At 64.0% G+C, this 12538-nt stretch overlaps 1 protein-coding gene across 4 annotated transcripts in view; it reads left to right on the plus strand.

The window, feature by feature from the left end:
• The window catches only part of NSMCE1 (NSE1 homolog, SMC5-SMC6 complex component), a 31558-nt gene extending 20329 nt beyond the window's left edge, over positions 1-11229 (plus strand). For 3 of the 4 annotated variants that reach the window (XM_058711177.1, XM_058711178.1, XM_058711181.1), the window contains 6 exons: positions 4405-4526; positions 5422-5499; positions 6736-6882; positions 9455-9571; positions 10530-10650; positions 11042-11229. In XM_058711177.1, coding sequence (XP_058567160.1) covers positions 4405-4526; positions 5422-5499; positions 6736-6882; positions 9455-9571; positions 10530-10650; positions 11042-11121 — 665 coding nt within the window. In that variant the 3' untranslated portion in view covers positions 11122-11229. Of the gene's footprint in view, positions 1-3473; positions 4047-4404; positions 4527-5421; positions 5500-6735; positions 6883-9454; positions 9572-10529; positions 10651-11041 lie in introns of those variants that run through there. The other variant, XM_058711179.1, reaches the window with a different exon arrangement.
• The last annotated feature ends 1309 nt before the right edge of the window (positions 11230-12538 follow it).

Genomic DNA, 12538 nt, shown 5'->3' on the forward strand with positions numbered 1-12538 from the left:
GGATGGTGTCCTCTTTGGTTGGTGCTGCCCCAGCCTGTGGACTGCCCTGAGTCCCCTCACCCCCGCCTGTGTTTTAAGTTTATTAGTCTATTTTGAGAGGCAGAGACAGTGCAAGGGGGGGGGGGGGGGCAGGGAGAGAGAGAGAATCCCAAGCGGGTTCCGCGCTGTCAAGCGCAGAGCCTGACGCGGGGCTCGGGTTCATGAAACTTCGAGATCGCGACCTGAGTCGAAATTAAGAGTCGGATGCTTAATTGACTGAGCCACCCAGGCGTACCTGAGTCCCCTTTTATAAATTGTCCCATCGGAAGGGCATTTCCTGCTCAAGAAGGAGCTGTTCTGTCCTCTTCCTGGGCCTTGGGCTGTCAACCCCGCAACATGGCAGAGCGTGTGTTCCCAGAGAACACTCGCTCTGCTCTCCAGGGGGCCTGTGGCTCTGTGCCCAGGAGCTTGGGAAGTGGTGTCGGGCAGGCCCGGGTGCCTATCTAAGCCGTGGGAACTCTGGGTAAGTGACTGAACCCTCCCCAAGCCTCTTGTAGAGACAGATGATGCTAACGGCTCGCATTATGGGTCTGTTCTCACGGTGCTGAAGGGAGGCGGGCTCCTGAGTGGCACCCAGCACGCATTAAGGTGAATTCCAGCCACACAAGCATAGGCTCGCCGTGTGCGGCCCAGTTTTGCCGTAGCCCACGAGGGAGGCCCGGGTACAGCCTGCTCCCACGTAGAGAGGACCCGGAGGGGGGGGTGACATAAGATCCATAGACCTTTGCTCGGTTCAGACGTGGTGCTGAGCGTCCTGGTTCGGGTGTCTCCCGCTCCCAGAGGAGACAGCAGGGTGGGGCCAGGGCCGGGCTCATCACTTCTTGGAGCTGGTCGTCCCATGGTGCTGGTGGCGGGTCGGTGGTGTTGACGGACCCAGGTCCTGACTCAGCTCAACATGCAAAGACAGTGACTTGGAAACTTAGCTCGAGCCTGTCTCTTTTCTCAGTTGGCTCGGGATCCTGAAGGGAGGACTGATGTTATGAATTTTCTGAAGCCCGTCAGTCGTAGAACCAAGAAGTGTGTGATTTCATCTTTTATCTCATGCCCTTTATCATGACCCTGGACTCAGGCTCCTGGGCCAAAGGGACCCTCTGACAGTCCTTTGGCCCAGCGTGTTCGCACGGGTCTACAGAACGTAGCTGCTCCACAGGGGCCTTGGGGACAGGGCGGGGAGTGGGGGCACAGCAGTGAGAACAGCTCACCACAAGACCCGAGATCCAGAAGCTCCCGTCTGGTGGGCACCCTTGACGCTTGACGTGCATGTCAGGGATCTTGGCAGCAAGTGATCGATCCCGGTTCTGGCCAACTTCAAAAGAACCGTGTTGGGAGGCTGGTGGGAGAGGGACACACAAGGGCTGGTTGACAGCTAGGGGCCAGGCTGGGGAATGGGCAGGACCCCAGGGGCATGAGGACACAGGATGACCTTACGGCCAAAGCCTTCCTCGCTTCTCTGTGCTTCCTCCCTCTTGGGGCTGAGCTGGAGCCCCCCGGTGGCCCTCCTCTTGTTGCTTCCTAGACTGGCCCACACCTGGCTGACCTCTGATCTGGCCCCCTCATCTTCCTGCCTCCTGGTTCTCTGGATATGGGTTCCTGGAATTATTCTCCTTCCAAAATCACACATATGGGGAAAGACAGTTTAAAAAAAAAAAAAAAAAGCTAGGGTCTGGTTAGGGATGGAAATTGCTGTCGGCAGCTGAAAATTGTGGGCAGATTTGTAGCTGGAGCCAAGGGATCAGGGAAGGCAGTGCTTGAGGAGGCCTGCACGGGAGGGGGTGGGAGGGGACATGACCGGGACCCCGGGGCAGTGTGTGTGTGGGGGCGGGTGGAGTGAGGGCTGGCGCTATACAGAGGGTTTGGGGGGTGTGTTCTAGACACATGTGAAGCTGGAGGTGAGGTGCAGGGGGTGATGAGAGAAAAGGGGGGACTCACCTGGGGTCCCCCAGAAAGGTAAGGCAGGACTTGTCCCCTAAAACTCAAATCCAGGAGCGGTGTTACTGAACACAAGAGAACTTTATTCTTAGGGGATGATCAAGAGGGAGACAGCATGGCACAGGGCCCGAGAAACACGCACAGTGTCAGCAGCAGACAGGGACGCGGACTTGGCCTTGACGTAGGAAGCCGTGCGGTCAGGGAGGGTAAGAGGGGAGAGAACGTGAGCCGTGGAGCAGGTGGTTGGTTTCTGCAGTGAGCACGGCAGTAGGAAGTGGTTGTTGTTGGTGTTGTTGTTAAATGAAAATCCAGTGAAAATGTTCATGGTTCTGAAAACCGGGGCTGGACAGCATGGCACAGGAGGGTGGGAGAGGGGGAAGGGCCGAGCGGTTCATACCCTCCACGCACACAGGGTATCTGGAAACTCCGACGTATTGGAGTGTTTGTGATCTGCCCACAGGGTACATTTTTTCTGAACGACACCCAGGAGTGGCCTTTCCAGTGGAAAATGTGCAGTGTCACTTTCAGAGGGAGGTGGGACTTGCCATTGTGTCATATTGGGTGGACCGAGTGGCTCCTGCCCGGGGAAGAGCCCTGTCACTTGCCCTGTCGGTGAGGGGTGGCTCCCGAGTGCCTGGTCACCACGCAGCCAGGCTCCTAGGGGGGCAGGCGGGGGGCGAGGCTCTGTGGCAGAAAGGGCTTCTAGGCCCTCACGCTTGGTGTGGAAGAGGAAGAAAGGCGAGGCCACTGTGCACCGGGGGCCGCAGAGGACATTTCGTGGAAAAAAGTCCTGTTTGAGCTGGCTTCCGTAAAGAGTAGGCAGAAACGGGGCGGGGGGGGGGGGGGTGGTGAGGAGGAAGAGGCCTTCCAGAAAGGAGGGGGTGAGCAAAGGCCCGGAGGGAGGAAACGCTGTCCAGGCTCCGATCACAGGCTTTCCAGCAGCTGCGACCAAATTCCATTGTCCCGCTGTCCTCACAGTTCGTGTCCCTGTACCACCTGTGGATACTGTAGCACCCAGTATCAGTAACAATACTGACTTGTTATTTAAACAAGTTTACTTAAAAAGGAAGCTTTGAGGCCTGCTGAGATTTGCATATTAATGTTATGTCATGGTCTTTGTCATTAGCTCCCGTGGGCCCCCCAGTGTCCTCCCGTACCTGTGTCAGAGCTGTCTCCTTTACGGGGCCCACGTGGCTGTGACCTTCACTGCCACCAGCGTGGCCTGCTATTTTGTCAGCTTTGACCATGGGCTTAGAAGTCTCTCTCTGTGTAGGAAGCCTGATACAGGTAAAGCTCAAGTGCCTTGGGATGATCCCCTCCTCTGTGTCTCCCTCCTGACGGTGGCTTTGGTCATCAGCCTAGTGGGTATCTTTCCAGGCCTTTCTCCTGCAGTGTTGTTTCATTGGTTTCATTGTCGTTCCTAAGGTAAGTGGTATCATATTGTCTGTTTTTATGATGGCTCCTTCTCATAAATCTGTTGAAGTTACTTTAATAAATGAAAACAGTAATAAATACTTGTTGTTTAGAAAAAGGATCACAGTACACAGAAGGGTAATTCCAAGACGCAAAGCCGACTACGTCCTTTCTCTGCTTCCCACTCTGAAGGGCTGCCTGTGGCCCGCAGGGGAAGGTGACATGTTGCCCTGGTCTCCGGGGCCCTGCGCCAGGGCTCCCGCCGCCCCTGCAGCCTGGTGGACCCCAGGCCTCTTCCCTCCACTCACTGTAGCCCCGGGCTCTGTCCGCACACCTCCTCCGTGGGCTGGTGGCCCCGGGCCGGGGGACTGGGCAGCGTGGAGATGGGACAGCACACGGAGTCGGGAAGGGGCCAGAGCCAGCGAGCCCGCCCTCCTCTGCCCCTTGGCCTGGTCACCGAGTTAGGGGAGGCCGCTAGCACCCACCTCGGAGAGCAGCTGGCAGGATGGACTCAACGACCGTGACAAGCACCCAGCACAGCCTCTCACTGGGGGCCAGGGGTGGTGCTCAGTGTGAGCTGCTGCCCTCGCCCTGCTTGTCGTCGGTCTTCACTGCCGCCTGCTGTCCCGGGGCCCAGCACGTGGGGCCTGACATGGGAGCGTTCGGTACGCGTCCGGATGGCGGATAAAGGGGAGATGGGATAGAGACGGACCCGGCACACGTGAGGCCGTGCGGGCACAGGCTCCGCGTGGGGAGGGGCGCGGAGCAGGGAATCGGGGGCGGCAGGCCGGGGGCTCCCAGCGAGGACAGGGAGAGCGCGGCAGGCTCGGACGCCGTTTCCCGGCCCTTCCTACGGCAAGCGCCCTCCCCGTCTGCACACTCAGGGAGGAAGGGGCCACACGGACTGGCATTCACCCAAGCGGGCTGGGCCCTCGCCTGCCTCTGGCTTGGCTGGCCTGCGCTGGGGTCGAAGGAGTGGTTAAGATGGCCACACTTTCTTGACGCCATCCCGTTTCTCTCCAGGCACTGCCGCCGTGGAGGAGCTGGAGGACTTCATCAACAACATTAACAGCGTCTTGGAGTCGTTGTATATTGAGATTAAGAAAGGGGCCACCGAGGACGACGGGAGACCCGTTTACGCGCTGGTGAGTGCACGCCGGCGCCCTCTCGTGGCTCCCGTGAGGAATTGCGGGAGTGGAGGTGCCCCTGCCCCGGCAGCCCCGGAGCCGGAGCCGGAGCCGGGGACGCGGACACAGCCTGGCCCCGCCTCCCCCTCCAGCCCCGGTTCCGGGTCACTGGTGCCACCGTACGAATCCTCTGCAGTGATCAGGGCCGGGGGCTGTCACCCCAGTGCTCACCTCCCTGCCCCTGCCCGAGCCCCTGCCCGAGACACCGCAGCACGCGTTTGGCTTTGTTTTGTCTGTCAACAGTTGGCTGTAAGAAGCCATCCCAAATGTATGGAATACTAGGATTAAAGGAGGAAAGCGGTTTCTCATTTGGAATAAGACACAGAGGCTGTGAGAAGAGAAACTGGGGGTGGGGGGGCCCTGGGGACTGAGCCATTCACGTTCCAGGAAGCCCCCCGCCAGAGAGCAAGGGGAAGCACAGGTGGGGCAGAACTGAGCACCTTAGGCCATTGGAGGAGACGCGGCTCACCGCCCCGCCCGCCCAGGCCCGCCCAGAGAGGGGCCGTAGCCGGGGGTTCCACACTGTTCCAGGGGAGAAGGGTCGTGGAACTGAGTAACTGCGGAAACGCCGCGGGCTTCGCGGCGCCTTTTGCATTTGAAGCTCCGTTAAGCGTGCAGACGAGTTCCCCAAATGTGTCTGATTTCGGAAGCTCCCGCACCACCTCTGGAAACCTCCGAGAGTCGGGGATTCCGAGCTAGACACCCAAGTCTGTAACATGCGACTGGTCACAAATCCGGGCCCTGTGGCCGACAGCGCCCACACCCCGGCGCTCAGGGACTGGAGAGAGGAGGGGGCTGGGCAAGCCGGCCAGCGAAGGGCGCCGCCTGACCGTCACACTGACCTGTCTTTTAGGTGAATCTTGCAACGACTCCGGTTTCCAAAATGGCCTCGGATTTTGCAGAGAACGAGCTGGATCTGTTTAGAAAGGCTGTAAGTACAGTATGGTTGTTTATTGGCCGGGCTTGCGACGGGAAACTTGTCTTCGGCGTTAGAAACGGAAACTGCCGTCGTAGAGGGTCACCACCGCGGCCCCAGACGGCCATCTGCGGGGTCCCTGCCCAGCGCATCGCCTCCGGGCGCCGGCTCGGGAGGGCGCCGTGGCTGCCTGGGAGGGAGCTTGTCCAGATGTGAACCCCGGTCGGTGGAGCACCGGGCGTCTGGGTGTGTGGTGCAGGCGGACCGGCGTTCCCACCCGGTGCTCGCCGCGCCGCCCAGACCCCCGCGGCGGCGGCCGAGGTGCCAGGGAGCTCCCTGGCAAGGCCGGATCCCAGTCCCCGCCCGGACCGCGGCCCGCGGCCCGTGGCCGTGCGTGTTAACAAGGGCACCCCGTGGAACCCTTCCCGTCCGCATCGGAGAGGCACTGCTCTGCCTCCCCGGCTTCAGGGCTCTTCCCTCAGCCCCCTTGTCACTCACCCGGCTGCGCGCCGGGTCAAGGCGGTGCTCCTCAGCCCGGGCCGCGTTCCGGGAACCGGGAGGTAGGAGCGTCGAGACATCCGGTCTCGTCCACATCTGGCGGATCCGGGTCTCCGGTGACGGGTCCTAGAATCCTCCCTTTCGAGCCTCCTCTGACGGCGGTCGGCAGCCGAGGTCGAGGACCGGGCTGTGTGACGGCAGACGCCCCTGCGCGTGCGGAAAGCCTGTCTTCCTGGTGGCCCCGCCCCGCCGTGAGCAGTCTCGGGGACGCGTGCCCGGCAGCTCCTCCTGGCCCGGGCCCCGGCGTCTCTGCGGCTCCCGAGCGTGCCTGCGCCCTGGCTCGCCCGGGCTTTGCTTTCCCGCCCTCCCTGCCTCCAGCCAGCCCCTCGGCCCCCCTGTCCTGCCCGCGTTCGACTAGACGGGTGCCGCCTCGTCATCCACTCGTTCATCCCTCGGCTTCTCTGCCTTCGGGGAGGTGGGGGGCAAGGGGGCCGATTCTGGACCCGGGGGCCTGAGGATCATCCCTCCGGCGTGGTGTCACAGGGTGAGCGTGGAGACAGAGGGACTGACCGTGGTCACGGCCGTTGACGTTCGCTACTAAACCGTCTTCCTGAAGGATCGTTCCGGGGCTCGGCTCTGCCCGGGATCGGGGGATCGGTGGTCTCGCGGCGCCCCTGCCGGGATCGGTGTTGCTGCTTAAAGGTTGTTTCTGCCGATCTACTAGATGAACGTGGTACCTGCTGTTTCTTCCAGCTGGAGCTGATTATTGATTCGGAGACTGGCTTTGCGTCCTCCACAAATATTTTGAACCTGGTCGACCAGCTTAAAGGCAAGAAGATGAGGAAGAAGGAAGCAGAGCAGGTGCTGCAGAAGTTTGTGCAAAACAAGTGGCTGATCGAGGTACGGTGTCCAGCGGCTTCCCCAGCCTGGCTCGCCGTTCGGGCCGGAGAGCAAATTCTCCCCCAAACCGGATCGCGTCCGGTGGTCCGCTGAGCCGGGCCCTCTCGGGCCCCTCGTCTGCCTTCACGCCCGCCGTGACGGTACGAGAAGGGCTGGGGCCTCCCGCTCACTCACGTCCCGTGTCCAGGAGGCCCAGCCGGAAGCGCAGAGCACGCGCCACCCGGGCTCGAGCCCCCGGTCCGCAGAGGCGGGGCCGTGTGCACCGTGGGTGAGGGCGCCGCTCTGGCGTTGGGCCCGGGACCCGGTGAGGTGGCCTGGAGCCCCTCTCCTGTAGGAGGGGAGGGGGAGTGTCCCCTCGGGGCGGGGATGGGACGGCAGACGGCCAGAGCCTGGTGCCGGGGTCCCAGGGCAGCTGCTGCCACCGTCAAGGTTACCGGTGGTCGTTATCGTCGGCGGCGTTCCGTTATTCGGGGCCAGCGCCCTCGAGCCCTCTCAGGGAGCCGGTGGCCCGCCCGGAGCAGGGAGGACGTGTGGGCGAACTGCCGGAGAGGAGCCGCGGCGCCCCGGGGAAGGGACCAGACCGCCCTGCACGCTCGCGGTTCGAGACCCCCCCCCCCCCCCCCACCACGTCCGCTTCTGCTGACCGGAGCGGGGCAGACGTCTCCGCACTTTCCCACACAAGGCGAGACCTTCGCCCGGAAACCCGAGCCAGACGGGCGCAGCTCTCGCTCGCCGCGGCCTGTGCCCGCGCGCGGTGCGCTCGGGTCAGCCTTCGGCTTCCTCGCTCGGGGCCAGACCGTGGCCGGGGACCACTGCTCGTGGCCGACGCGATCGTTCCTGTCCAGGGAGGGCCTGCCTCCAGTGGCCGGAGCTGCGGCGCTCTGGGCCGTTGCCCTCTGACGGGGCGGCCGTCCTGTACTGAGTGCCGCCGATTACTGAGTGCACGAGTGCTCGGCTCCTGAGGCGCTTTCCTGACCGGAGGGGAGGCCGGACGGGCCACAGAGCTGCGGACAGGGGCGCCAGGGCGGGGGTGCCGGTGCCCTGGCCACGGGTCCCCCGCTGCCCCGCGGAGACGGAAAGCCCCTTTGCTTTGGTTTTAGCTGAACAAACCGCAGCTCCGTGGTCTGGCTGGCGTCCTGCACCCGGCCCTCGTCTGGGTGACTGCAGCTCCCTACCGATTGCTTTGTCACGGGTTTCCTTCCCCTTGGGGGCGTCTGGCAGTACGGAACATTCTCGGGCGGCTCGGGTGATAACTGACTGAGCTGGGTCAGACCGCGCGTGTTTAAGGACACAGGCTGGCATCCTCGACTTGTTCACTGTGCCTTGTTGCACCTGTAGGCGCGCTATAAATTCTTGCTGAGGGGATGGCCACATAGGTAGGGGACGTGCCAGAGGGACAGAATTTATGTAAGACTTGCCAAAAACTATACCAAGAAATGCTCGCTCCTCAGACGAAGAGGAGACGGTAATTGACCTTCGTGAAGAAACACGCTGCAGTCACCTGGTGTTCCACCCCGAGCCGTTCCGGTAGCCCCCGTGCTCCTGCTTTGGCCCCGCGAGTTACTGTGTCGCGATGGCAGGGGCCGGAGGCGGGTGGTCGGGGGTCTAGGGGAGGTCCTGAGTGGCCCAGCTGAACCACGGATCCTCGAAGCGTGGGTGTGCTGACAGCCACGCGTCCGCATGTCGCGGGGACCGGCCCGATGCGAGGCCTGAGCTCAGATTGTAGTGGTGAGGCGAGGCCTGGGAGATCTTGGGAGTCTTGGTCTTTGGGGGGGGGGGGGGGGGCGGGGCACCTCACCTGCCCCTGCCCCTCCCTGTGACGGGCCGAGGACCGAGTAGGGTCACGAACAATAAGCACCGGGCACGGTTTCAGGCACGGGATAGATGTTGAGTAAACGTGTCTTGGGCCCGACTGTGAACTCGAACTTTTCACTGGGGCCCAGAGCAATCCTCCGTGGTCTCCACGTAGGGTCGACTTCGTCTTCCCTCGGAGGCTTATCACGGGACCACCAAGCACCTAGCCCCAAGGCGCATGGGACACGAGCGCGTCCCTGTCCCCACAAGAGCAGAACCGGGCCTGGTGTGGCCCACAGTCTGGGGAGGGAGCTGGTCAGGTAGCTCCCTGCGGGCGAGTTACAGATGGAAGGGAAAGGGGGTTGCAGAATGGCTTTGCCCCAGCTGAGGCTACAGGCTGTGTGGGGGGAAGGGGGCCGGTGGGGGGGGGGGTGGGGGTGGGGACGAGCACCGGGGCAGGGGTGGTGCCGAGTTCGCCTTGTGGGGAGACTGCCTCCCTCCCCTCTCCGCCCCGTGTCCTCACCGTGGGAGGGGGCCACCCGCAGACTCGGGATCCGCGCCCGTTGACTCACGGGTTCGGGGAACCCTCCTCCGGTCCCTTTTGGGTCTTGGCCCAAGTCCTTCCACGCGTGAGGCTCTGCCGAGGGGCCGGCGCGGACGGCCGGCGGCGGGGCAGGCGGACGCCGGCCGTGCGAGGGGCACGCGGGACCCGCGGGGCTGCGGGACCGCCGGGAGGGGAAGGGGCTCGAGAGCTCACCGCCCCCCGCCGTGCCTGCAGAAAGAAGGGGAGTTCACGCTGCACAGCCGGGCCATCCTCGAGATGGAGCAGTACATCCGGGAGACGTACCCCGACGCCGTGAAGACCTGCAACATCTGCCACGGCCTCCTCATCCAGGTACCCGCGGGCCCCGCCCCCGCCCCCGCCCCCGCAGACCCGGGGCATCCCAAGGGCCTGGGGCCACCACGACAGCGCCCGCCTTGCCTCCTCTCGCCCCGGGTCCCCCGGTTCCAGTCCCGGGGCGCGCTTGATTTTGTTTTCCCCCGGAAGGGCTCTCAGGAACCAGGTAGTCCGCGTGGCCTGGCAGTGGCGTGGCCGGCGTCCCGCCGCGTCGGGCACTGTTCTGTGTCGCGCTGCCCGCCTGGAGGGGCATGTTCGGCACCCCCCCCCCCCCCCTCTACGTCGTCAGCTCCGTTCCCGTGAGCCTCTGTGCACCTGTACCCTGGGCCACCTGGTGATTATTTCCCTGGGCCGGAATTTCTGGAACAGAGTACACGGTTTTGTTTTTTGTTTGGTTTTTTTTTTAAGTTTTATAGTTTTATTTCTTCGAGAGCGAGACAGATGCAAGGCGGAGGGGCAGAGAGGGAGGGAGAGCGAGAATCCCAAGCAGGCTTCAGGCCGTGGGCACAGAGCCCGACGTGGGGCTTGAACCCACGAACCGTGAGATCGAGCCCCGAGCCAAACCAAGAGGCGGTCACCTAACCGACTGAGCCACCCAGGCCCCCCCCCTCCCCCCCACGTGTTTTCGTAAAGCCTCCGACCCACGTCCAAAAAGCCGGAGGCGTGAGGGCCGCGTGCGCCGGGACCCCGCGTTTCTGAGGCCGCCGGGCCGCGCCGCTGCGCTCCGGCCTGTGGCATCCCGAGCGCCCCCTGCCTGCGCCACGCACACGCGTGGGACTCTCTACTAAAAGTTCCTAGAAGCCCTCGCGCTGAGGGCCTAGGGGTCATCGTCACCCGTCTGTGGTGCGGAGTGCGGAGCCTCCGGAGCCTGCCGGCCGTCCTGCCCGCCGCTCGCCGGAGGCGCGTGCCCGTGGAGGCGCGCGCAGCCGCTCAGCCCTCGCCCTTCTGGTTTCAGGGGCAAAGTTGCGAGACCTGCGGCATCAGGATGCACCTGCCGTGCGTGGCCAAGTATTTCCGGTCCGCCCCGGAGCCGCGCTGCCCCCACTGTAACGACTACTGGCCCCACGAGATACCAGGTTCGCGTCCCTCAGGCACTCTGGGGCGGGCCGGGGGTCGGGGGGGGGGGAGGGACACCCGGGGACGGGGAGCCCTCTCCGCCCGTGTGGGTCTGTCCGCGGGTCCCCGGCCCTCCGGGGGAAGCCGCTCCCGCAGTAAGCAGACGCCTGTGTTCGCACACGCTTGCAGGGGCCCTCAGAACGCAGCGGAAACCCCGTGGCTCATGAGGCTCGTGAGGCTCGTGAGGCTCTGGTCTAGACGAGACACCCCCGCCCCCGGCAGCTGCGTGCGGGTGGGAGGTGAAGGCGGTGCCCATCCCTCCCCGGCCGCGGTGCGGGGGTCAGCAGGGAGGGCCGAGGCCCGCCACCTGCCCTGCCGCTCACGGGATCTTCCGGCCCCTTCCGTGTACAGAAGTCTTCAACCCCGACAAGGAGCGGGAGGCCGGGACCTCCAAGGCGAACAAAAAACCCTCGCGGTCCAGGCAGCACTAGCTGGCGGGCCCTGTTCCGAAGAGAAGCGTCAGCGTCTCCCGTCGCACCGAGTCCCCTTGCTGCTTCGTGTTCGCTCCTTAGCAGGTCTGGAATAAAAGTTGCTAAGGAGTCGTGGCTGCGGCCTCAGTCTGTGGTTGTGCGGGTCGTGCGACCCCGGAGGAAGCTTCACGTTGTGGCTCTTCCCTTCCTGGGCTCCCCCTTAACTGAGAGCCCGCCGGGGGGGGGGGGGGGGGGGAGCTCGGGAGCGTCAGGCAGGTAACGGAGAGCATCCCCACCGACTTACTCAGAGAAGGTATTTCTTGGGACGTACCAGGAAGCTTGTGGAGATGACCGGAAGGCAGGAAAACCAGCGGAGAAAAGACCGACCTTGGAACGGGGGGTCTGGAAGGGCTGGGTAGTTCGGGCAGCCCGCTGCCTGCCTGCCTGCCTGGCCAGGTGCTTTGGCCGGCGAGGAAGGGCAGGGTCATCGCACACAGGTGCAGACAAGTCCCAGCTGCCAGGAAGCCCTGAGCACCCGGTCCCTGGGGACACCCCCCCCCCCCCCCCCCCAGCTTCTGGTCTCCCCTGCATGGATTCCAACGTGAACTTCCCGAAGACTCCTACCAAAACCCTCACGCGCAATTCTCGAGACCCTGCCTGGCGCTCCAGGTTTTGGACATCGGGCCGTTGCCCGCCTCCCTGCACAGCCCGTCTTCACTCGGCTCCCTGCCGACACCGCCCGCTCGGTCACCGGACCGGTGACGCTCACGGCTGTCCCGCTTCCTGGGGCCTCCCCTTCCGGCCCTTGTCACACAACAGCACGCAGACCTGTCTCCCCGGCCCAGCGCCCTTGTCCGTCCCAGTGCCGGCCGCACCGGGCCCCCTCCGGCCGCCCAGTTCCCTCTGTTCCGCCTGCACGGCTCCTTCCTCTCCCCCAAGGGCTGGGCCTTCCTGCCCCAGGGCTGCTGCACCTGCTGCGGGGAGGCCCCCCTCAAACCTCACTGCCAGTTTGAGTGTCCCGGTCATTCTGGCTTATTCACATGTCTACGGTGAGTCGTGTCCCCGTCACCCTGTTCCGTTTCCTTCGTGGCACTCGTCACTACCTGCACCGTCGCCCTCCTCTCCGGACCCCCCGGGCCCTCGTGACCACCAGGGCGGGGCCCCATCCGGCCGGAGACCATGCGTGCCTGTGTGGGACCGGGTCCCGAGCAGGTCCCCGTGTCTCAGGTGGATGGGTGGGGTGACGGCGGCCTCGTGCCTGCCCCTCCTCGGCTGTGCCAGCAGTCGGCGAGCACTCTTATTCCCAGTGGACCTTCGCCCACGTTCCTCGGGGCTGAAGCAGCCCTCTGCTAGCCTAGCTGGTGCTGCCGGCAGCCCGGGAGCCTTGCCCGGAGAGCACGCGAAGGTTTTATCTTTTGCCGTCTTGCCACCAGACAAG

The sequence above is a fragment of the Neofelis nebulosa genome, chromosome 18 (genome assembly GCF_028018385.1).
Source record: "Neofelis nebulosa isolate mNeoNeb1 chromosome 18, mNeoNeb1.pri, whole genome shotgun sequence".
Lineage (NCBI taxonomy): Eukaryota > Metazoa > Chordata > Mammalia > Carnivora > Felidae > Neofelis > Neofelis nebulosa.